This window comes from Coloeus monedula, assembly GCF_965178545.1.
Source record: "Coloeus monedula genome assembly, chromosome: 8".
Taxonomy (NCBI): domain Eukaryota; kingdom Metazoa; phylum Chordata; class Aves; order Passeriformes; family Corvidae; genus Coloeus; species Coloeus monedula.
The window spans coordinates 22,244,952-22,270,392 of record NC_138788.1 but is presented as its reverse complement, the minus strand read 5'-3'; the positions used below and the strand labels follow the sequence as shown (position 1 = coordinate 22,270,392).

Sequence of the window (25,441 nt, the reverse complement as noted above, 5' to 3'; positions counted from 1 at the left end):
AGTCCATAACCAAGAAATTATGTATATTCTTGATAACCACACAGCATTTCAGTGACAAAGTCACCAAAGCATACAAGTGTCAGCATTTCAGTTATAACAGAATTTTCAGTTTTAGCTTAGCTGTGACTGAACCTTTTCATAGCATGTTCTTCATTAAACCTGACTTCAGTAAATCCCTCATCTAGAGCAAGAAGCACTTTCGCTTTCTCCATCTGAAGCTCCAAAAACCCCCACTGCCATTATTAAGCAATTTCTGGATCCCACTTGCTAAGAGAAAATCTTGTAGACAAGCTTTATATGTCAGAGAGAGAGGCCAGGACAAGTATTCAGAAAAACCTTAGTTAAATTCTAACTTTACTCTTCTTCCTTCAAAAGTCTGGTAAGGAACCACGTTCACCCCAGATTCATCATTATTGTAACAATCATTTTATATCAAACTTTTGAATCACAGAATGAACTTCAAGGTGTTTTCCCGTAACAGTCACAAGGCAATACTGGTGATGGATTTCTTCAAAATCCAATACTAACAATACAAATTTTAGCTTACTAGCACTTTGCCTACGATAGAACCACAGACCCTACAGCAAACTCACTTTTGAGTCTCAGCATGACACTTACCCATCTTGCCTGTCCTAACAGAGAACAGGAGCTCAGCACACCTTGGGATGAGAACTGGATCAGACACATGGTCCATGCAAAACCAACTTACCTGCACAGGCACGGTAAGTCATATTCACTGACCATGCATGCATATTTCTGCTGCCAAAAAAAAATATTAGTAGCTATATTCATGCAGCCTTATTGTCTATATTACATTACACACATCATGTTTCTCATTCTTAAATACATTCAGCTATTCTAAGTACTGTTATTTTCTTAAATGTTTCCTGCCATTTGTCTTGCTTCTTCAAGCTTTCAAAAAATTATGTTTCAGGTTTGAATGTATACTCAAAACTTAATTATTTTGAGAGTCTATTCAGAAGAGACTTTCACAAGTACCAGTCTTGCAAACACATAATCAAAACTGTGATTTGATGACAGTCTGCTTGGTATTTTCTTCTTTGAGTACCAAAAAATGTTTTCCAGGACTCCTGCAATTATGTTAGAAAAGTCTCTGATCAAATTCTTCATCCAGAAGTTACTTATCTTGTAGGTAAACCACTCATTCTTGTACAGAAGGCATTCCTATCCCTCACAGTACTGATGCATAGCCATATTTTTGCAGGTAAAATTCCTTAACAGGAATCAACATCATAACTGAAAATCAGCTGCAGTAAACCTTATTATAGGCATAGAGAATTCCCTCAGATCCCTCTATTTAGTACAGAGCTTCAATCAGATACAATTCATGACCAATCCATAGCTTGTCTCTGAGCAAAGCCTGCATCCATTCTGAAAGTCCCTGAAGTACAGCAACACGCCCTCAACTACCTGTAGCTAATTTAATATTGATAAAATTAACTCATTTGTATTACAGCAATTTTTGTAACTTCTCTCCAGCACTGAGTGCACAGCAGGGACTCCTTACTTCCTTGGGGAAGCATCTGTACAACAGGGCACCATATATGGAAGGGGAATTATTTTCCCATTACTTTCTACAGGATGCATGAGTACAGAGGAAGTGACCAAACGGCACAATGGTCTCTGCCTCTGCTGTTTTCCCTGACAGTGGAAAGCGGGGACAGCCTTTGCCGACACAGGGAAGGCAGCCACTACCTACTCCAACAGTTCCTCTTTACCATTAGTTGGCTGCAGTAAAAACTATTTCAACACTTTAAAAAACCCCAACGTTGTCATTTTTAAGGGGTGGGGGTTTTCTTTGGCTCTTGAGTTTTTATCAAAAGACCACCTAAATAGGTGCACAGCTTAAAGCTGTGCAAGGTAATGGTCTTATCATCATGAACACTTTGTTTTTTATTGCAAAGAAGGGCTGGCTACTCAGAACCTCGAGCTGATACTCTTCTACCATCTGCAAACAGCTGAGCAGCTCACTGCACTTGTTCCCTGAAAAGTTACAATCTGTAGCTGACAATTCCCAATTATTAATTATAGTAGAAATGTGCAACCGTATATAATTTTAAAAAAGTATTTATTTACAGTCACTGTGTGTCACAATTGCCATTCAGCTACTTCTGAAGGGATAAAAAGCTAACAGAAAAAATTGAGCTCAAATTCTTCTCCCCTACCCTGGGTGTTCATATTTTTGATGAATTTGGAATTGCAGGAAAGGCATTTTGGTACCTGCCAAGTCCTTAAAACCTTGTGATACTTTGAAGTTTGACACACGCTGTGATGGAAAAGACTGATTTGAGGAAGTATATGCAGCTTATGATGGGAGAGGATGGAGTCTCTTTTATTGTGAAGGGTGGTGGGCTCTTGACTGAAGCTTCAGGATACCTTAACTATCACACACACAGTTGTTGTGTACTAGCAAATCCAAAGAACAACCTCCAGCAAAACTCCAATATGTATTACTTCTGATAATGACACATTCCTAGGGGAGAGCTTGAAGTTTAATTTTAGTATCTTTTACTTCAAAATCTACCTTTACAAACTGATACATGGAAAAAGAGGAATTTGGTTTATGTTTTCTAAAAAATTGTTAGGTAAGATCTGGGAAAAGACTCAAAAAAATAGAACCCAAGTTCAGACCCAGAATGCCACTAAAAAAGGAAAAAAAGGACAATACAAAACATGATGTATTTCAGCTCCAAGTCCTCCATAAAAGAAGTCTCAAAAGTGAACGAAACTAGTCAGAGAAGTTTTGTAATGTATTTTCTAAGAACACCCAGACAACTAGGATAAACAATGCAGGAATACAACAGATTTTTTGTTTTACTTCCTGGAATGGGACTCCTTTAGAGGCAGAAGACAAAAGAAGTTAGTATTAGTCCAACTGTGAATAATAGGGGAAAGGCAAAATCAAACAAAACGAGTAAGCCCCAAGTCCAAGGACTCCTTATGTCCACCTTTCACACAGAGTCTATTGCAGGTGGTCTGACAACAGCAGAGTTCGACCTGAGGTGGTAAAGAGAAATCACACAAGTGTTTTCTATCACATGTTAACCAGAAACTCAGCAACTCCTACAGGCCGGTGAGAGGAGCAATTAATTTCTCTGTATCCCAAGAAGACTCGGGCAGTGTCTCCCACTTACACACCAACCTGCTTAACATTAGAAATCTCACAGCTACATGATCTTATTTATGGCTATACATTTTTAAAAGAAAAATCTTTCTACAGATCAGGAGTTCTTTAAAGTCAAGACACATCACTCCAGAGAGATAAACTAGATCACTGTATTGAATGAGAAACATCTTAGGCAAAAAAACCCCCCAAACTAACAAAAAGCAAATAAATAAAACCAGCCCCTCACTTCTCCAAAATGCTCTAAAACATATACAGTTGTTTAGAAGTTCAGAGTTTTTTAGTGGACAGGCAGGATTACTGCATATAAAAAAACAGGTACAGAAATTTTTTCCTCTGACAGGATACTTCAAGTTGTCTCCTGGGCTCTCTTGTCGGTCAAGCTTCTTGAATTTATGAAATACTGCTGTCCTAAGGAAGCTTCAAGAACTTAGACCTCTTAAGTCTGAGTCAAGATCTCTTAGCATGAGGAAAGGACACCTTAAGCAGAAACCTTTTCCAAGACTAATAAAGAAACAAACATCTTTGTTACTGTCCATATTGTTTAGCTGAAAAGAAGCTTCTGCCTTCTGCAGCCTGTCAGCCTTGGGGTCCTGCATCTAAGGCTGTAACCAAACCAAAACAACCAACATGAAAACAACAGTCACAGTCAGGTCTTTGTCTGAAAAGGTGGATACAATCTTCTGGCCTGTTGCCAGTGAAAGCAGTTGTCCTGTGACGTCAGTTGTTTGCTTACTTACGTCCTGAATTAACAAAGTCCATTTGTTAAAAGTAAGAATGCAAAAAGCTTAGAAACGGCGTTATCTGACAAGCACCTTCATGAACTCAATTCTAAAATTGCACAGGCCTGCTGAAATGCATGAGAACTGTACCTGGGACACGTGCCCCTGTCAGAGCTCACGTGTCACAACACGAACAGTATAAACCCCACTCCAGATGTGTCCTCAAAGCCAGCTGAGATTTGTTTTTTAAAAAAGGACAAAAAAAAAAAAAAAAAAAGGGAATAGGAGAGCAGACGCGGCTGTACCGCTCGGCGACCCCCACCGCGTGAGTGACACCGACTCGGCCCCGGGGCCGGGCAGGGCCGCGGGGCGGGGGCGATGCTCAGGGGCCGGCGGAGCGCTCGGACCCCCGCGCTGCGCCCGGCCCGAGCGGCGAGGCCCGAGCGGCCCGGCACTCCCCGCGGCGCGGCGCGGCCCGGCGCGCCGGGGAGGCGGCGCTGCCCCCCGGCTCCCCCAGCCCCGGTACCTGCGGCGAAGTGCAGCGGGCTGGACTTCCTGCCCGCCGTGTCCCGGCTGTTCACGTTCTCGGGCCGCACCAGCCGCTTGACCCGCTCCACGTCCCCGTTCCTGCAGGCCTCGAACAGCTCCCGGGCCGGCTCGGCAGCCGCCGCGCCGCAGCCCGGCGCTTCAGCCAGAGCGGCCGCGCCGCCCGCACACCTTCGCCCCGCCATGCCCGGGCCGGGCCCCCGCGCAGCCCCCGCCGCTCCTCACGGCCCGCGGGGCTCCGCACGCGCTGCCGGGCGGGCGCTGCGCCCGGCGGAGGGATCCGGGCACCGCCGGCCTCGTGCGCAGGCGCGCGCCGCGGGAGCCTCCCAGCGCCGGGCCTCGGTGCTGCTCCGCCATCCCGGAGCCATCCCGGGGCCATCCTGGAGCTATCCCGGCCCGGGGCCGGCGCTGCTAGCTCCCAGCAGCCCCTCAGCATGGGCGCCTGCGGAGTCGCGGGGGAAGCGACATAGCTCACATCACACAGCCTGTCTTTAATCTGCCCTCTGCTCCGTTGTAAGGGATGATGAGGAGCACAAAAAATACAGCGATTCCTCCCAGAAGAACAAATGTGCCTTTGCTGCTTTCAGTAATTAAATGTAGATTAGGAGGTGAAGACTGTTCAGGGACTTTTTTTTCCCCCTGCAAAACGTGTAAGACTGCATCTTGGTGTTAAATGGATTCATGATCCTTAAACAGTTACACAGCAAAATAACGTGACTCCAAGGAAGCTGAGTGCTTGCATAATAACTATGGAATGGAAATTATACAACATAAATGACATAGTTGTCTTTATTAATCTCGAAAAATAGAGATCAAAAAATGCTGTTAGTTGACTTTGCCAATTCAGGGTTTTGGAAGAGAACGGAAAGTGTCCCCCTCCCTCTAGTAAGCCTAATTGGCTTGATGGGGAAGCCTGAGCCCAGATAGGACCGACTAGAAGAGGATTCAGCTGATAATTCTGAAATGTGTTGTTTTCCACTCACACCATATTAAAACACTTACTTTGGAAAAGGTAATTGAATAGGGTCAGTAGCTTCCTGTTGCAGAGGCAGAAATGAGTACCTCCAAATTCAATTGAATTTGCAGACTACTGTTACATTAGGAAATTAAATGACTTAAGTACAAGGAAAGAGATCTAGCACATTTGTACAGTCTAGTCGCTTCCATTCTGTCAAACATCCCTGTCCCTGAAACACGGCAGTTACATCCAAATTTTCTCTCTGTGGTCCATGCTAATGCCTAAACTGTGCCCAGGATTTTTTGGTGGGAGATATAAGCTGTGCCAAGCCGTCACCATACAGTAGTGACAGATCAATGTCTGATGCTCGTGTCTGCGTCCTGTTCAGTTTAGTAATTTACACATGGCCACAGCAGCAGTGTGACAGAAGAATGCAGCCAGCACCGGGGCAGAAACCACATGCTTTGACAAACATGTGATGCCTCGGTCATGTGTGTTTTCTGTAATCCCACTGTTTTCTCTGTGTCTCCATTTAAATTTCAAGGTGTGCTCAGCAGGCAGGGAATAGCCAGGCTATGGCCAGAGTCCCACCCATACATAATTCATCCACTGCTTTGCATGGAGCTGTAATGTTCCCGCATAAGCTGTCACCAAATGTGGCTCATGGGCCTGCAGCTCTCTCAGACCTTCCCAACTTCTCCAAAGTATGCATGATGAGAACTTCCCTCCCTACCTGTGGGCTCCACAGGCTGAAAAAAAGACTTGCAATGCTGCCATTTGTATCTCTTATTATCACCACTAGCATAGCTGGAAAAACTATACAAGCTTTTGAGTTCATAAACCTTTCTCCAGGCCTACAGCAGAAGTAGCAAATGCATGAACTTGACTGCTTTCACTTCAAAACTGAAGAAGGGATTGTGTATCTAGAAGTCTGTGGAAATGTAAATACAAACACATCCTGCTCCTCAGGGCTTCTAAGTGGTTTTAAATCCAGAACAATATTTCACTGCTCATGCTGGAGCACAATTATAAAGAGCATTAGAGAAATAAACTCTGAATTCTCTCCACATCACTATACCCAAAAGATACTATTATTCTAAATTAGCTATAGCCTGATTTCCTTTTCCAGCATGTCTCCGTGATAGATTGAGTGTGAAACTATGGCAGGTCTTTATGAATGCAACAATTAAAAAAATATACTGTAAGAGCAGGATTCAATTAGCCTTGAATTAAAGGAGTCTCAGCATATTTTAGGACTGGTGTATTAATAGCTTTCACAGTGAATTTTGAGATTCACCACACATAAACCCCTCCCACTTTTTATCTTGTTTATATATTTATTTTATGAGAAAATAATCTGTTAAATCCCATATTTTTCTTCTGTCTTCTGTACAATAGCATGGTTAGAAAACCATAGCTGAAATATATGCCAAATCCCACCCAATTATAGGGACTTTTCTAGAGGCAGCAGGGGGTTTGTAACCCACCTGTTATTAACCCAGCCTGAGAGGCTCATCCATTAACAGCTCAGAAACGTTTCACTGTTATTCCTTTTAGAGTAATTTATGGTATACCAGTGGCCTCTACCTTTGCAGTGCATTTATGCTGGTGGCACAACCTGACGAAACAGAAACATGAAGTATTTTTGGAAGTGTGCTCAGTTTGTTTAGAAACATGCTTGATTGGTCACTAGAGGGCAGGAAAGGAAAGGAAACAAGAAGGAAAGAAAAAAAAAGAAAAAAATGAGGGGAAAAAAGTAAAAAGAAGAAAAATAAAAATAAATAGAAAAAGAAAGTAAAAGAGGAACTGTTGGGTATGGAAACACTAAGGCAGCCTTAAAAATAAATCCTTTTCCTTGGGAGATTAAGGTTTACTTATGGGGAGAGATGTTCATGCCACTCTACAAGGCAGTCCAACAGATTTAGGATTTTTGGCTGTCAGCCCTTCATGTTATGAGGATTTTCCAGTTCTTTCTAATTGGTCCCTGCCTTGCTTTGCCTTGCTCTTGGAAGCAAAGAAAAATGCTAGAATAAATAGAACATATCAAGAGTTCAGAAATTTAGCTTGTTCCAAAAGGAGAATGATTTTAAATTTATTCCATTTGAAGTGTTTCCAGATGAGACTTGGAAAAAAAGCCCGAACCAGGGATAATTAATGTGTACATCAGGAAACAATAAAACATTCCTATTTAAAAAAGAGTATGTTTTGGAGAGAAACAGAAGCGATCTGTTGTTTATTACTAAATTTTTTAACTATAAATAGAAACTTTCTCAGTGCAAGCTACTTTTTCTAATTGAAAAGAGAGGCCGATCAATTTAAGAAATACAAGCTCACTGCAAAATCAAAGCAGTACAGGCTGTACATCAGCGAATATTTGTAATACTGGGTCTTTAAAAAAACTTTCTCCCTTCCTCTTCTTATTTCATCCATCAAGTACTTTAGCTATGTGTCTTAAACGAGTAGGAACTAGTTCTTTTTCTCTGCCTGTCACTCATCTGTAGTTAGTGGTGTTTTATATGTGCCACCTTTGTTTTACCAGCAGATGGAGGTAAAGTAGAATAATTATAAAATGTTGTTCTGGAATAAGAAAGGATTTAAAAAAACCAAAAAAAGGAAAGGAGACATGGAGAGGGTGAAATGTTGAGAGTCTGAGCTTTTCAGAGAATAGCAAACACAAAGCCAAGCGGCCCCCCTCTAGGAGATGGGGACACAGTGTGAGTTGTAAGCAAGCTGTTATGGTAGGCCATTTAGTTATCAAAATACTGTATCTGCATATGCAGCAACCAAGATAATTGTTCAGCAGCTTCATGACCAGCTGTGGCAACAGCAGTTAGAGAAGATTCTTTTTAGTGATAGGGAGAAGCTTGTGATCCAGACACCCGCAGCACAGATAAGTGTATGAGAGTTCATGGAAACTAGATTACACAGAAAAAAAAGCCTTTGGTCCAGGATGCCTGTGGTTTGTTTAAAGTTATTCCAGTTTTCTGTCAAAAACTGCTAGGCAGAAACATGTCTAGAGGGCTTAAAGGGAGCTCTTGTTTGTTTTTCTCTAGTGCCTGGAACATTCTGGGATGACAGAGAGCTTTTTTAAAAGCATGGACTCCTTGCATGCAAAGCAGAATTACATGGGGTGCCAGCATGGGAACGTGGCAGAGGCCTGGGAAGTTGCTATTTTTTATTAGGAGGAAAACACAAGCAGCAGAGGAGCAGTAGGGCCAAAGATCAGGATTGACTGGGGATGCCAGCAAAACAGATTACTCTGTGTCTCAAATAGGTATAATAATATGAAAATGCTAAAAGCAATTAAAGGCAAACTAGAGTATCTGTCCAATCATGAAATTAATTTTTTCTGAAGCCAATCAAAAGAAAAAAAAATTGTGGGCTAATTAGGTTATAATCTGTGTAGAACTGACTGAGATAGTAATAGGGAAAGAGCAATTCTCTTGAAAAATCATCTTAAGGGAGAATATTTCAGAGGAGCAACCAACAACTAGCAAGAGACTCTCTGTGTATTTAAATTGCTGTTTAAGTGACATTTTATTATCAAATTTCACTTTTTTTTTTCTGTCCCAATTAAAAGCAAAAAAATAAAAAGGTTCTGTGGAGGTTCAGACATCTTCACAATCTATCCTGGGCATTTAACAGAAGTGTCCAGGTCTTCCAAGTAATTGACAAAGCAGGCAGGTTTCTCAGTGTTGTACTCCTAATTGCCCTTTGAAGCACTGTACCTCTTTCCACTGATAGCATAAGAAGTCTCTACTTTTAATTTGGATACCTAAATTGGTTGCCTGTAGTATGTAAATACCATACAGAGCAGGCAGTGTGAAGGAAAGCAAAGAAGAAACTAAATGTAATATTTTTTTAAGAAAGCGGTAGTGTGCTACTCCAAATAGTTGCACATAGATTGTCAAGTTGTTATTTCAGGACAGATCTTTGAGAGGCAATTTCTCAACAATTCAAATGATGGCTTCTTGGAACAGCTAGTTCCACAGTCCAGGCAAAAAATAGGGAAATGAACAGGCTATTCTTTACTTAAGCCTAAGAAAAACAGTTACTTCATTTAAGAAGTTCTTATGGTTTCACCATGAAGTAATAATTGTCAAATCCAGTTAATATTCAGTATTTCTGATGGAGGGCTCCTGCTGAAAAGTAGTCCATGGCAGTGATTCAGAAGAGGAATTGTGATGAGAAGAAGGAATGTCATTACAGTGGTATTAAAATCAGATCTAAAACCATTAAAATCATAAGACTTCCTCAGAAGAATATATTTATGCAGATCTTTAACTGAGTTACAGAAAGTAGGAAACATGTTCAAATGGTTGTTGGAGTCAGACTCTAATGGTCACAAATTTTCAGTAAAAACCTATAAAAATAAATAAATAAAAAAAAAGAGGATTACGAGAAGTGAACACAGTTATGTATATGTCCTACTAAGCATAAGTTATCAGGAGCTAAACCAACATTAAAGCTAGAAATTTCTCCTTTGGGAGAATTTTTCCCACACCTTAAAATTCATTATAACCAGTAATGTCTCAAAAAGAGTAGAGTACATTTTGTGAGGGATATTCTTTTATGAAAAAAGTGCTCCATTAGGACAATTCTTATGTTCCTGCAAGCAAGGTTTAAAATCTCCACCTAAAGATATTTTTAACAGAAAAATCCCATACTACTCAAACATTTACCAGGTAAAGATATTTGCCTTCCTACCTGAATCCAGAGTAGACAGCCACACTGCATATAAGTGGCTAATCCTCACTTAGGGGACATCTATTTCATTAATTTGTTCCATGAGTCAATTGAATACAGAATCTCTTTATCAGACCTGAGATTAAAAAAAAAAACCAACAGAACTGCTGGTTATACCTTAAATTTAATGAAGAATTGGGTCTAAAAAAAGTTTAAAAACACCGAGTAGTCAGAAAGTTCTGAAACAATTGTACACTTGAACAGTCTTGAAAGCAAACTAAATTGCAAAAGTAAATTAAAAGCCCTTAATCTGGCAACATTTTGAGACTCTGTGACATAGATCTCTATTTTTGTATGTATTACCTGACTAAATATGTGCAAGAAGAAGAATCTTGCACCAGTTTCACTGGTGCTTTACAAAAGGCTTATTGAATTTTACACTGGAGTTTATTCAAACATGTTAAAAGTAAAATGTCTTGGGCATCATTGCCACACACACACAGAACCCATGAGTAAAGCAATTTTTAAATAGAATAGTAAATTGGTTGGCTTTGTTTATTGTCAATATTATACATTTAAAGGATGGGAAAATATTAGCGAATTAAGTATTGTTGGTTTCCATCGTAGCCGAGTGACATAAATGCATGGGAACATACCATTCATTTAGGTATATACACAGCCTTTCTCTGGATTTTGTGTTTTTTAGCAAGAGAAAGAAAATTTTAAGCACTTTATTCAGGTAGTTTATTCTAGGATTATTTCTGTGATCCACTTTTTTTTTCTGGAATTATTATAAGCAACTGAGATGTTTTTTCTATATAGTTTATAGGAAGCCTTATAGGAATAATTTATATCTTTATTTGTCCATGGAAGATAATTTTCCCATTCATTCCAGAAAATTACTGATTTTATTCTTGTATCAAAGATGCCTTGATTGTTGAAATGTTGTTTTATGGTCACTGTCAAGATCATGGGTACACAATGATGTAAAGAGACTGCCTAAAAATAGTAAATGGTGTTTGTATTTCACTTGGGAATGTGATTATTTAGCATGGCACTGTGTACTTGGCCAGTACAGCCAATGCCTAATACCTGATAAATTCCTCATTAAATGGCAACTTTTTAAAGTGTATAGGGTAATTCTGTGTCATAAGGATTTTAGGAGCTATCTGGGAAATAGATTTAAAAGTTTTCCTTTTTGTATTTTAGAGGTTACTGAATACATTTCTTTATAATTAAAAAGTAGGTCCTTTTTACTTTACATAATTATATAAATGCTAACTATTACTGCTAAGGTGAAGTTATGCAAGATGTCATTTCAACATCAAGGTTACTTGGGGTTAGAACTAAATATATCTCAGCTTCTGTCTCTCTGGAATTGTTCCACGAGTGTGAGTGGTCATCCTTCTCTCTTTCCTTTTCAATTCTTTGCCTCATCTGGCCAGGCCCTTTGGTCTTCAAGATGAGAAATATTTAACTGAGTCTCCTACCTCACTTCTCCAGAAAACTCCCAGTGGGAGCCTATTTTACTTCCAGATCTACCTCATGATTTGAACAACTTCAAGACTGGAAACAGAACAGATGAATGGAAGATTCGACTGGTGTGGAGAAGCAGGCATGATTAAGATCTTAAAACCCTGAAGACATTTGAAATGCTATCACTGCACACAATATGTGTGCCCACAAATGAAGGTCCCATAGGCATCTAACAGTGAAATGGCTTTCTCACATTAGGTTACTAACCGGTTTTCTTCAGAAATAATTTCACTGATGGTCCTTTTTCTGCTGTCTGGACAGCTCATGGGGCAAAGCTACTGCTGTCTTCCTCAATACTGTCCTTGCATGGAAACTATTCAGTGTGGACCAGAACAGCCCTTGCAATTTGGATGACATAAGACCCAGATGTTCTTGTGGCCCCCTTAGCTTGTAAACAAAAGTCCTCTGCAACAGATAAACATGACACAACTTGGCCTAATTTGTATTTGATCCAAGATAAATGGTATTCCTTGGAAAAAAAAATATGGAATGCATGCTAGTTACTAGGGATCTTAAATTGTAGGCAAACATATTATCATTTGAGTCAGTTTGACACAACCAGCAAAGTCAGCCATGCATTCAGAAGGGTGCAGAGCACTGTAGAACTGATGACAGCACATGCACAAATGGCTCAGGGGTTTTCTTCTCTGCTCAGGCACTTTATAACTTTATAGTTAATAATGCTATTAGGAATATCAGTTTCCATTTTTATAGCTACATCGAGTGATCCAAAAACAGTCTGTGCTGCAGCAAAGATCTGAGAGGCCACAGTGCAAATTTACCAGAACAACTGATACATGCCTGTCTTCATTTTATCCAAGACAGAGCAATTACAAGTGAGAAAAAATCAGGAGGTATTAGGAATCCTCCAATTTAGCCAAAAGAGCTTTTAGCAAAACAAACTTGGAATAATATAAAATTGTACTTTTTCTAAGCAATTCTCACTGGGCATCTACTCAGGTTATACAGAGAGGGCAGCTGTGGAAGGTTGGATTTACCTTATCAAGAGTGTGAAGTAGAAACTGTCCCTTGCATCTAACAGCACAGTAACATCATCTTCTAGGGGAGAATTGGTCTGCTTTTAGCAGAGATGTCATAGAGTCCTATAGATGTAGCCCACCTTGGCTAAGAGCTGAAGTAGTAATTTTTCCCCCATGTGGCCTAGTTCTGTCTAGCAATGTATTGGAATATTTGGAGTAGCCATTTTGACTTACATAGAGAGACCTGCTTATGGGAAGTTCAGTAACATACCTAAATGCTTTGCTAATTAAGCCAGTCAGCTGCCAGTCCCTTTAGGATAGGAGAAGAATCTGAAGGCTTTGCTTCTGCGCTGGCAGAAGAGAGGGAGAGAAAGAAATAAATCTACTATAGATTCCCTTATCTAACATTCCTTGGCACTGTATTATTTATTTCTGGACAGATTTATAATGTACTTTGATGCTGAGCTCATAAAATTCTTTAAAGGAATATTTAATAAGTCCCTGAAGAGAAGAACCAGAAATCAGAAGACATTATGCTTCAGAATAATAAGAAATGATTCATGCAACTTACATTGCTCAAAAAAGCTATGGGAAACCATACTGGTTAAATCTAAATTATGCATTAATGGCCACCCTGAGACCGCTCTCTAAAGCAACATCCTTGTCCAGCAGATGCTGACTTGGAAGCTTGGGTTAAGACATGGTGTGAGCTGGTGTCTCACAGTGCACAGGGCCACTAATGCTGCAGGCTGTAAGGAACTTGTGAGGCAGCAGGATGGATGGAAGAGGGGCATGGAGTACGACACTGCTGTGTGGACTCTTGCAAAACAGCTATCTTGTCTTTTTTATCGAGGTAATTACCCAGTTGGGATGGTAGAAGAGTTCACTGTAGGTGTGGTAAGAGCTGATTCAAGGATGAAAGAGGAGTGAAGTGGAAGCAGATGTTCTGTGAAGTGATATTAGAACCACACGAATAGCTCTATTGGCAGAATGGAGTAGTCCTAGCCTTGCTATTAATATTAGTCTGATCAGAAATGTGTGAACTCTAAGCTATGTTCCCACACAGGCCAAGCTCACACTGTTACTCAAGATAGAGATCCGTATGTATGGACAGAAGTCAGCTTGGCACAGCACTGAAGCTCCTCTTTTAGGACAGCAGCCTGAAGAACCAGATTTAACCTTTAGTTACTGACTTACTTTGGAAATATACTTTATCTTGACAAAGAAACAAGGAATCCAAGATTTGTGTGTTTGTATTTTGAAATTGCCTGGTTACTGATTCTTCTAATTTCTAAGTTACACTTTGTCCAAATACTTTAGACAGATTCATTGGCAGGGGTTTTTTTTGTGGTTTTTGTTTTGTTTTGTTTTTTTTTAATCAGGCAAACTGCCAGTGTCCGCTTTTAAACCCCTGCTTCTGCTCTAGCTGTTCCCAGCACAAATGGGAAAGCTTAGGTGACTTTATACTCTTTGGACAGGCATTCCAAATTCAAAATGTCACAAAGCTTGATAGAGCCCCTCTGTGTCTATATTGGGAGGAACTGTGTAAAGCAGCTGGATATGTGGTTATTGCGAGTAATGGCAAAGTCTGCTGTTCTTTTTAATTCTGATGCCAAGCACCCTGATAAATCTTAGAACATGGTACCATTTGGAAACCCTGCCTTCTGTCCATTGTTTAGGGAAAAAGAAGTTCAATGAAGAGAAACCACCATAAACATATGTGAATTATGTGTCAAGAAGTTTAAAACCAGAAATTTAAAATCAGTGAAAGACCTTGATTTTTCAGGCCAATATGGTGCTTTTTTAATGCTAAAAACTGCAATAGAAATATGGCTAACAAATTAAATTATAATTCTGCACACAGGCTATTTTTGTACCCTTTTCTTTTGCAAAACACCACAGCACTTAAAATTACTAAATGAAACTATTTACATAAATGTTAACCAAGAATCCCAAACAATAAAAAACTCCATATAAAAAAAGTCTAAGAATTTTTTGAATTTTGGGAGGTGATGCGGAAATATTTTCACCAGTGTCTGACAATTATCTGCACCTTGTGGCTACTTAATAGGAAAAATTATATTCCTTCTCTTTTAGGAAAAAGTATGTTTGCAAAAAAAAAAAAAAAAGCCCCAAAGAATAATAACCTTTCCAGGGACTGGTCACAGAGAAAGACCTTCCATAATTTCTTGGTACCTTGACTAGTGTTCATTTCACATTCTATCTTTCAATTCAGGGATCTCTAAACAACTTCTTAACTAGCAAATTTTCTGTCAGCTATTGGAAGGCTTTAAGTTATCAAGTGATTAACAAGGAAAAATATGAAAGACATAATGGAATTTGTTTTTCTGTTTGAAGCTTAGCTTGAACTGGTTGTGTTGTGTACCAACGACAACTTGACATGGGCATGGACATTCCCGGCTAAATTCAGAAGGAGTTCAGGGCCACAGCGACCTGCAGGGATTTATTGGAATGTTCTTTTCATTTGCTATGTGCTTTTTATTATCTTATGTCAGTCTTCCAAGTTTATCTATATGAAACTAACAGTCTCCTATTTTTAAGTTTCTTCTGAATATGGTGTAGACACTTTCCTTTAAATTGCACGTTAATAGTTGTGCATTTGTGCTGCCAAATTGGCACGTGTTTGCAGCAGACCAAGTGACATAGGAACCTTGTTTTTGCACCTGGTGTGTTAGTATATGGTAAGACTAAATCACTGATTGTGTGAGGCACCTCTTTGGAGCTCACAGGCTGCTCACCTTGTAAGCTACCTCTCAGCTGCAACTGAGAACAAGAGTGCTCTTAGTAATTTTGCAGGACAAAGGAGTTCATCTTAAGTCCTGCTCTGTCTTCAGCAAACCCCTAACATGACCCTAAATTACTTACGAAGACTTACTGAATCAATTCTTGCCTGTCCTCTGTTAGCTACAAGTGAGAGGAGGCAAGGATGAATCTGATCTCTTCCCCTTGTGTCCTCTGGGCAAGGATGGCACATTGAGTCCCCTGTTATATTCCCTCAAGTGACCTGCCTTGCCTCAGTCCAGGGATGAGTTTTCCAGTGTGAGAGTTTGTTGTGCAGATATGTGAGCCCAGCCCCAAGACTAGCACACGGAGCTGTTAGACACCCATGATTAGCACAGCTCCTCTAACTGCAGGGACAAAAAAAAAGAGGTGGAAGGAGGAACAGGATGTCAGGAAAACGTGCCTCTTAAAATGTCATGTGTCATTTTAGCTGTCACCTTTACCTAAATTTTGTGCTGCATCACTTGAGGCACAAGTTGAAGGAAACAGTAAAGGAAGGGCAGTGGCCAACATCACCTTTGAATTAGAGACCTTGTGCTTAGCACTCTAAAGGACACTAAAAGTTTTTGGTTTTTTTTCTAATAACACCCAAGATTGAATTTCTATCAGAGTAATGATGTTTAGATAAACTCAAATGTGCCTACAAAACACTTGCCTGCAGTGAAAATACAGAATTTATGAAGACTTAAAATTTCCCTTCATATTTAGACAATGTATCTAAATTATTTTTTCTTGGTTCTTTCTTGGCACATGTTACATTTAAACTATGACATATATGATGGGAGAAAAGGACCAATATGGACTGGCAGTGCTGCTTTCTGGGTCCCCTTTGAAGAAAGTGTATGACCCCATAAAAATAAGGCTCTGTCATAGCCATTCCAGGACTCTGCCCAGAGACAGAAGAAAGCCTCTGAGATACAGAGCCTCTAGCCCAACTTTTTCCTAGCTTGACATCCATTTTTTTCCATCATGATTTCCTCCCGCTCTCTGCCTCCTACTCCAAGTTAAACCAAATTTAGTAGGTAATTCCAGACATTCCTATTCAAAAGTGTTGCCTGGCAGGGTATCAGTGCCCTGTTTTTCAGATTAAAAAAGAGCAAGCAAACTAAGCATTTTCTCAGGATGTATGGTTGTATCTCTCTCACCCTGTCTAAATCCATGCACATGCTTTTTTCATCAGCCATCCTATCATTGGCCCTCTGAGCCAGGCTAGCAAAGGCAAATTTAAGGTGGTTGAGTAGGCAATTATCTGCAAGAGTGAAGTCTCAGTGAGTTATTGAATTCATCTACTCAGAAGAATTAGGAAGAAAACTGGGTTTAGATTTGATACTGTATATCAACAATGGAGACACAATACATTTTGGTAGTAATTAAAATACTGTGTGACATAGCAGCACCTCGAAGAGTTCTACAGTAGTTTGGCTCCAAGTTGTTGGCATGTATACAGTCTGGTTTATCTGTAAGTCATGTTTCCTTCCTGCTGTAAAGTCTTGCTGTAATTCAGATCTTTGACCACCTAACTCTTTTGGTAAGGCATGGAAATATCATCATTCCACTGTTAAAATTACACCGATACGAATCTGCAGGGAAAGTACGTTTGCTCAGCTGGTCTGCTGAGCCACTCCTTCTTCCATAAACAATACAGACAGATGAAGTAAATGTTAGGCAACACTTCATGAAACGGTAAGTTTTTTGTGGCATTTCTTTTCAGCATTACAACAGATTTGAGTTGGTTTTTGCCACTGGATCTGATTAAATTATGCTGGTACTGAAGTACAGAAACCCACAGATTCAAAGGAACCCCATGCTCTGTTAAATCTCTGCAAACTATTGTGGCTCTGGGGATGATGCACAGTGAAAGTATAATTGTCCCTAAACTTGGAACACATCCCACTGAATGTGTTTCTAAGCATCATCTTGCCCCATCACGAAAAGACTGGTAGGAGTTTCAAGTGGGAGTTCCCACCTTTGTTATTAGTTAGCATTGTAAGGGTTACTCACTGAGTGTGGTAACATTGTTCAGGGAAAGATCTTCAGGAGCATAATTACTCTTTCAAATTCATATGGATAAAGAAAGGAAATGATCCTAAGAACAGAGGACCTCAAAGAACCACGAAAGCAAGAGAATATATCTCTACTGACTTAGCTGAGAACGTATCATTAGAAATGTCAGCCAGAGAATCATGGCAGGGACTTTTTATATTTACATGGTAGATGTTATTCATGCTTCACACCAGTTTGATGTGCTTACACTGGAGTAGGTCTCATGCAGTTTCATTAGGAACAGCTGGTTTTTTATCAACTTTTCATCCAACTCTAATAGGTTTATACAGTTTAAACAAAATAGAGATTAATGTCTTATTTTGCTGAAAATGGTAGAAAGAACATTTTGCTAACTTCAGTAAACTGATGTAAAAATAAAAACCATAAATGTCTGAGGCTAGGAAGCTTCCTGTCTTGGACAGAATGACTTTTTCCCGACAGAAGGATTAATTTGCCTTCATTTTTGTATATGGCTATCATAAAAAACAGGGCACAAGCATAAGCCTGGAATAAAAAGCTGTAGTATGCTATCGACTACATCACGTATTTTTAAAGTTCCATGTGCTGTTTGAAAACACAGAGGACAAAACAAATACTATATCACTTGCAAGACTTATAACAAGGGATGGTAGAAGTAGGACACACTGGAAGAGACATTAAATGATAATGACTCTAAAGGTGATCTAGATCTTTTGATTTAGAACAAGATCAATTACAGAAAGCATAGCCAAGCTCTTGTGCACAGCATCTAGACAGATGATTTGACAATAGTGTAGAATATGTTTAGACTTGTGAAGCTTTAGGATGTAGTATGTGAATCAGCATTCTTGGTATTTGGATGAACAGATAATGAATCATCACTTCTTTTCCTCTATCTGCACTTACACTGTGTTACATAAAAGGGCCAGGTATACTATTTTATTTTCTGGTATTACACCTGCAGGGCATTCATAACCTGATTTTGAAGCTAGCAACCCTGATAATAGGGTGTAACTTCTAAAAGAGAGACATTCCATTGACCAACACCCCATCCTGCTTTCAACATTGTTGTGCTATGAGTAGCAGAGAAGTTTCTCGTTAAATACCTTCTTCATGGGATATTCAAACGCAGACTGTATAAATTATGAATATGGCTATTATCTGGAGAAGCCAAATGTGTACTATATGATGGCAGTAATAAAATGAATGCATCATTTCTGTGCTACCTGTTTTATACAGAACTAGAGTTTATTTTCTTTCATGCTCACTGCCCTGAGGAAAAAAGCTGCCAATGGAGCAACTTTTCTTTCCCTTGGGGTACAGAGAGATTTTAAAAGTTAGTAATTTAAATGGGATGGAAAAAGATTTATTGTGTATTTTACTTCCCTCCATTCCCTCACTTGCTCCCAAAGGACAGAACCACAGCTTCCTCTCCCATCATAGCCATTTGATATGGCCAGGCCGTGGGTTGGTGACAGCCAGCTCCTGTCCTATGAATAGACTGAAAACTGCCTTGACTAGACTCTGTCTCTCTGAGCCTCTCCTGTTAGAGCTATGCATCTTTGCATACATAAATATACTGCAGAGAAATATAAGGGTGTGTAAAAAAGGATCAGGAACTTCAGGATGGGTTTTCCCTAACCTTGGAGAAGGACATGAATGCCATGCCACTGATGCCACGTGTTATTTTGTGTCCCATCTCACTCTCTGCAAAGGGATCCTTGATAGAACTACTTGATGAAGGCAAAGAGAAAGGTTGGCTTTGGTTTTAACATGTTTTTTAAATGTTATGTTTCCAAGAAACATTCTGTTGAACATTTATTCCTTTAAACATTAGAACTTTGTTAAAAAGAAAAATTTCTAACTACCTCTGGGTTAAGAGAAGCTTTTTCCTTTCTCCTAGTTGGAATAAAAAGAGACTTGCTTTTCCTCCCCAACACATTCAGTGATTTCTCTTCAGATGAAAGCCGTCAACTCCTCATACCCTTAAAGTGTACATTATGACTAGGAAATGCAGGTCTGTCACCAAGGTGAGATCCCTGCCTTTGCAGCAGAGTGAAGAGTAGATGAAGTTAGTGCATGAGCTGTGTTTTTCTCAATGAACGAAGTGCATTCAGTCGTCTGGTTAACACAATTTGGTTAAAAAGAACTAGCCAGGAAGGATGTGTAGGGGTTAGGTTTGCATTTGAGCACCTTAAGTGCAGGGGAAGGTCACCAAGATGGTTAGTGGCCTGGAATGTGCTGCAGAAAGTGAGACTGAGGGAGATGACTTTGCTGAACTTGCAGAAAAAAAGTTAGAGTGGGTCAGAGTGCAGCCTCCCACTACCTAAGAGGGAACAGAAAGAAGATGGAGCCAGACTTTTCCTTGAGATGTACAGCAAAAGGAAAAGAAGCAGTGGTCACATGTTGCAGAAAAGGAATTCTAGACAGATAAACAGAAAAAAATTACAAGAGTGGTTAGCACTGCCACAAGTTCTCTAGAGAAGCTGTGGTCTCTCTGTCCTTGAAGGTATTAAAAGCTCAGCTGGACAAGCAACCTGAGCAGCCAGATCTAAGTTTGAAGCTAGTCCTGCTTTGAGGAGGAGACTGGATTATGTGACCTCAAAAGGCCCGTTGCAACCTCCATTATTCTGTGACTGCAATTCTCCAGAGAAGCATGCAAGCTTATTCTCACCAATTAAAACCATTTTAAAGCTTGCAAAACTTACTGTAAGCATTATTGCATATATGGAGCAAGCACATTTTGACAGTAAACCATCTGTGTTCTGGGAAGCAGCATCTAAGAATAACACAAAGAAACCAATTTATTGCAAATATGTTATTTAGGCCACAAATCTTTCTACACTCAGCATCATAACTATTCCCCCTTCCACTGCAGGATGAAAGACAACTGATGATGTTACAGCACTTGGATTGAAGAGCTTCATTCTTTCCAGCAAATCTAAAAATGAAGTGAATGTCTGCATGAAATCTGACCCCTGTGAAAGTGGGGAAATATACATCATATACATATGTATGCTGCACCCAAAAAGGGATAACTAGGTCAGATCCTGGGAAACTCAAATTTTTTGTCTGAAGTGGTTAGAAATCAAACTAAATCTGAAATAGAAAAGATTCATTCATTCATCTCTTAGACCTATGACATAGGGGAGCTTTTTCCCCCCATAGAAAATCCAAGAAAAACTTGGCACAGAATTTCACTCTACTGATTTCCAAGCCCCATTCTTCCCTTGTGATACACAAGACAAAAAGGACCTTGTAAGAGAACTTAAAATACAGAAATGGATCATGTCTCTTGGGTGGCAGAACAAGAAAAACAGTGTTACTCAGACCCTTCGAGGGCTTCTAAACACTGTGTGAACATCTTGCAGCTGTTAGTTGGGCCACTGTCAGATATAGCAATGCCTATTCAGAATGAAGGTTTTATTCAACATAAATGTTATGGGAATGGAAATCATATTGAATAATCATGTGGCTCCTGCAAGTCTGTAGGGAACTGTGCACATGTGGATAAAAAAATCCCACTTTTCCTTGAGAGATTGCAAAGAACAAGAATACTTCCCACATAGCTGATGGAAGTGTCTGCTCAACCAACATTTGCCTATTCACACAGCATTAAGCAAATTGCACAAAGCAGCATTTCACTTACTGTTTTCTTTGGAAAAGACTATTCAGCAGAGGTAGTTCCTTCACCTGGGCCAAGGAAAAAAAAAAAGAGAATAAACACTGATAATCTACACACAGCAACATGATTTATATTTATAAAATGTTTGGCCACAGATTATCAAGGTTCAACGATCTTGGGTGTGTGGTTAAAAATAAAGTCCACAAAAAATGGAGAAAAAGAATGTTGTAATATTGAAATACTGCATTTATTTCAGACATCTAGGAGAGCCTTTGCACTCTCAAAAGCGAAACTGGTCTGTATTTATAAGCCAAATTTACACTCATGTACAAAATATATGTATGTATTTTGTTTTCTGCACTCTTGTAAAAAACTCAATGGAAAGTTCAGGTTATTCCAAGAATGAATACCTACATTTATGCTCTTCCTTCTTTCAGTTTTCTTTCCCTTTTTACTCTGTGTTGCAGCAATTTATAAGTAATGTGGCACTGTCTTTATTTCATCTTACTACATACTAGCTAAGCAATTATACTTCTAAAAGGCTGCATTTTGCATAAAATCAGTATAAGGAATTTTGCTCAAAATATCAAAACATTTGAGCAGCCTGAGATACATTTTCTTGCTTTTTCTATGTCCCTTGTTTCAGAAAGCAATGCACTACTCTTCCACTATACATTTTCAAAGTGATGACTCATCTACAATTGACTAATTTATCATTAATCAGCCTTAACAAGATTAGACATTTTAAATCAATTTCTAGCTTCTAATTCAGTCCAAAGGTTTCAGTTTCAAGGAACTGAAATGCCTTAAATTTAAATGTCTTTGAATTTAACCTTACAAAGTTCCAAGAGTGGCAGGAACTTGAACTACTGACTGAAATAGAGTGAGACCTAGACCCTCTACCAATGCCCAAAGAGTTAGACCCATGTCCTGTTGCTGTAAGAAAACATAAACCCCATCCATCTTTGTGTGTGCATTTGGCTGCATGTTGCTTGCCCCTCTCTAGGGGATGGTTGTGGCAGTATTGCAGTGGGGGCAGTGCAATATTTTTTCCCAGACTTTCTCTGATTTGTCTATTAACAAGTGACCACAATTTACAGGTATCTCAGTGAAGGGTTCCCAAAGGCTGTAGCATGTTAGATCTGATTGAACACCCCCCCAGCCATGAGAAACGGGCTAATAAAAATTCTAAAAATATCAAAAATTTATTTCTTCCTGTATGGACTGTGCTGGTGCTGAAGAAATCCCTAAAACAGTAACAGAGTTTCCCAGGACTAGTTTCCTTGGTATATATTCCCAACCATTAGTAATTTTCAAAGTTCACCAAACGGTTTTGAGAAGCAAGTAAGGAATATAACCTTCTAGTAAGACTTAGTAAGACTTCTGCTCAGTGTATTTCATCAGGTAAATCATTAAAAGTAATTTTTAATTTTCAAAGGCTTACAGGCTCAACTGACTTTCTATGTACCTGAAAAATTACTATTTGCCTCATGGTCACAAGAAAGCAACCCAACTTCATAGATAATTCACATTTACAAAGATTAGTCTTAGTAGCAGAGAGCAAATACTGAACAAAAGAGCTTGATGCAAGGAAAAAAAAGGCTGCTGTAAACCTTGTGTGAGAGAATTGTCCCTATCTATTACACAGTTGTTCTTTAAATTTAATTATTTAAAGATCTGTCTCATTCACAGGTGTTGTGTGATGCTGCAGGAACAAAATATGTACCAGCCAAAATAAGGTGGACATTTTCTGTTTTCTAATAACCCCAGTATAGTGCCTCTGATCTAGTAATTCATTTTAGTTTCAAGCCCAAAACCAAATCAAAAGCTTCCCTGCTCAATTGCATACTGTTACTGCATTGAGCTAGCATTGCTCTCCCACCCAGCAAACAGCAAGAATTTCTCAAGAGATGCATTATTATGCTAGTGAAATTGAGATTTTTTTTTTTTTCTCTCTGGGCTTTTTAACCTATAAATGTGGTCATGACTTAACTTTGCTCTGAGGAAATATTTGCTTATCTTTGCTTCAAAAGGTTTTAATTAAATGGTAAAGGCTCCTCTTTCTATATCCTCCACTGCAATATATTTCCTTTCTTCACTTCTGAAGCTGTGGGGGAGGATAGCAAAGAAGCAGAGGAACCTGAAAGTAATAAAGTCAGAATAAACCACAAAACCCTTGCTTAATTACTCAGTTTCAGAACAGAGGCTGAAAAAAAGCAGTTCTTCATTCTCATAAAATGACAAGGGCCAGCAAACAGATGACCAGAGCAGCCCATTGCGGTGTGATAGGTGACAGGAAGGCACAATCACTCATTATCTGTTCTCAGAACTGCTGATTGAAAGGCCTTGGTTAGTTCAGGTGAGATGAAGAATGTCAAGACCCAGAGGACCATCTGCATATAAAAGCATTCATTGTGGAGCTAATACTATATATTTGTCTTTGAATGGAACAGTGTGAACCCCATTGCCTGTTTGTCACCGAGCAACCTCAGTAAATGCCTTGCGAAGCGAGCTTGTGCCTTACATTACATCTGGACCATCTAGGCTGCAAACTGTGTTTAAAAACATACATTTAAGGTTTAGTGAAACTATGGTAGATATAATAAAACTGTGTTTTCTATAGATAATTTGTTGCAATTAACTTACTACATTTAATTTGCCACTTTTTCAGGAAAAGACAAAGATCTAGTCTGGGTGATTGATTTGGGTTTCCTTGTTACAGAAGCAGTTGGAGGTACGGCCCCCTATGATGGGGCTTGATTTTATAATCAGCTGTGCTTCTTCCAGTAATATATTTCTGCCATTGTGCACCTGCAAGTGTCAGAAAAGCTGATATGCCACAAAGTGCTGTCAAATGCACAGTAAGACAGTAATTTTTTTCCTCTGGTGTTCCCATTTTAGCAGCCCCATTTGAAAGGTAAGACAGACTGACAGATCTACATTTTAAGCTGCCAAACCAAAGTATCTGGAAACCTGAGTCCTCTATAAAAAGCACAGCTAGGGAACCATCACTGACAGGACAAACTGCTGTGCTAGCTCAGATAACCCTGTCAGTTTGCCTCCTTGGATGAGGAAAGAGTTACGCTGGCTCTGCACAATGCTCTCTGCTTGTATTGGCAACTAGGAACTGGGACACCAGTCCATGGCCACGAATGTGCTCCAGATTACCAATTAGGCACAAAGTTACTGTATCCAGTCTATATTTACTGACTTGGGCAATGATCTGCCTGTGACATCTCTGGATCTCACTACTGGTTTTTTTGCCAAAGGTATCACTTTGAACAATCTTTCATGATGTTTCCCAAGCTGGGCAAAACAGGTATTTTACACAGCAGGAGCAAAATATTTTATAGCACCAACAGTGCAATGAGCTACTACATAGCAACATAGAAATATGTGTAGCAAAGCCTTGAGGTGACTTATTTTTTACAGGTTTCAAGCAGCTCTTATTTAGTGCCTGCAGATAGTGTGATAGAGCAGCCCCAGCTGCTGCACATGACCCCTGATAACACAGCAGTATGTGTGGGAAGCTGCGTGGACAAAGATTCAAGTAGCACAGGGTCATAAAACTGCAGAGTTATTCACTGATTTTTTTATGATGGGTAAGTAGAAGACATTTGGTAAGTGCCAGCCACGTGTCCAGTCCTCCATTATACCCATGGAGGATGTCTGGCCTGGCTTACTGCAGGTAGATGGCTGGGGCTGAAAGTATTTGTAGCTTCTCCAAAAGAAAAAGAAACCCCTTGCAACTAGTAAGGCTAGTAGCAAAGCTTCCAACACAGAGATGCTGTTTTCTATCACTTTCCTTAGACAAACAATGAGAAAATATCATCTACCTTTGAGAGGGAGCCAGCAGTCACCAAAAGATAAGAGAAGGGAAAGGTGCAATGTGAGAAGCAGGGGTGCAACTTGAGAAGTGGAGGACCAGGGAAGGTCATCCTGAGTAACTGGCTCCAGGGAACAGAGCAGGACCTTCCAAAGCATTGTCTGCATTGCCAGTTACTGCTTCAGGCTTCATCTGGGTGACACTTAATGTCATGTACTGTCACAAAAGGCAGGAACTTCAGTCACCAAGGGGCAGAACTAAGAAATTGAAGTGTTACTGTCCTGTGAATACTCTCATTATGCATTATGCCATGCATCTGTCAGCAGGGGCCTCTAGCCTTTCATGACTGTTTGTTCCCTCTGCTTGTATGTAGCTTGAATCCAAGATGGAAGTGTTCTTGTCATCATCTGCTATGCTCACACCCTATCTTCTCACACATAAGCAGCAGAGCTTGTAATTTATTTTGCTCACAAATCAGGAACAGAAAAATTCTATACTGTCTGTTCATCACTGTTGATACATGTAGAGCACAGGAATTCCTGCTGTTCATTTGTATGTGGTCACTTCTACTGGTAAAAGCTGTGAACTCAGAA

At 39.7% G+C, this 25,441-nt stretch overlaps 1 protein-coding gene across 1 annotated transcript in view; it reads right to left on the bottom strand.

The window, feature by feature from the left end:
- TNKS2 (tankyrase 2) overlaps positions 1-4,675 on the bottom strand; it is a 33,962-nt gene extending 29,287 nt beyond the window's left edge. The window contains exon 1 of the mRNA XM_082286124.1: positions 4,394-4,675. Coding sequence (XP_082142250.1) covers positions 4,394-4,598 — 205 coding nt within the window. The 5' untranslated portion in view covers positions 4,599-4,675. The remainder of the gene's footprint in view (positions 1-4,393) is intronic.
- Between the last annotated feature and the right edge of the window lie 20,766 nt (positions 4,676-25,441).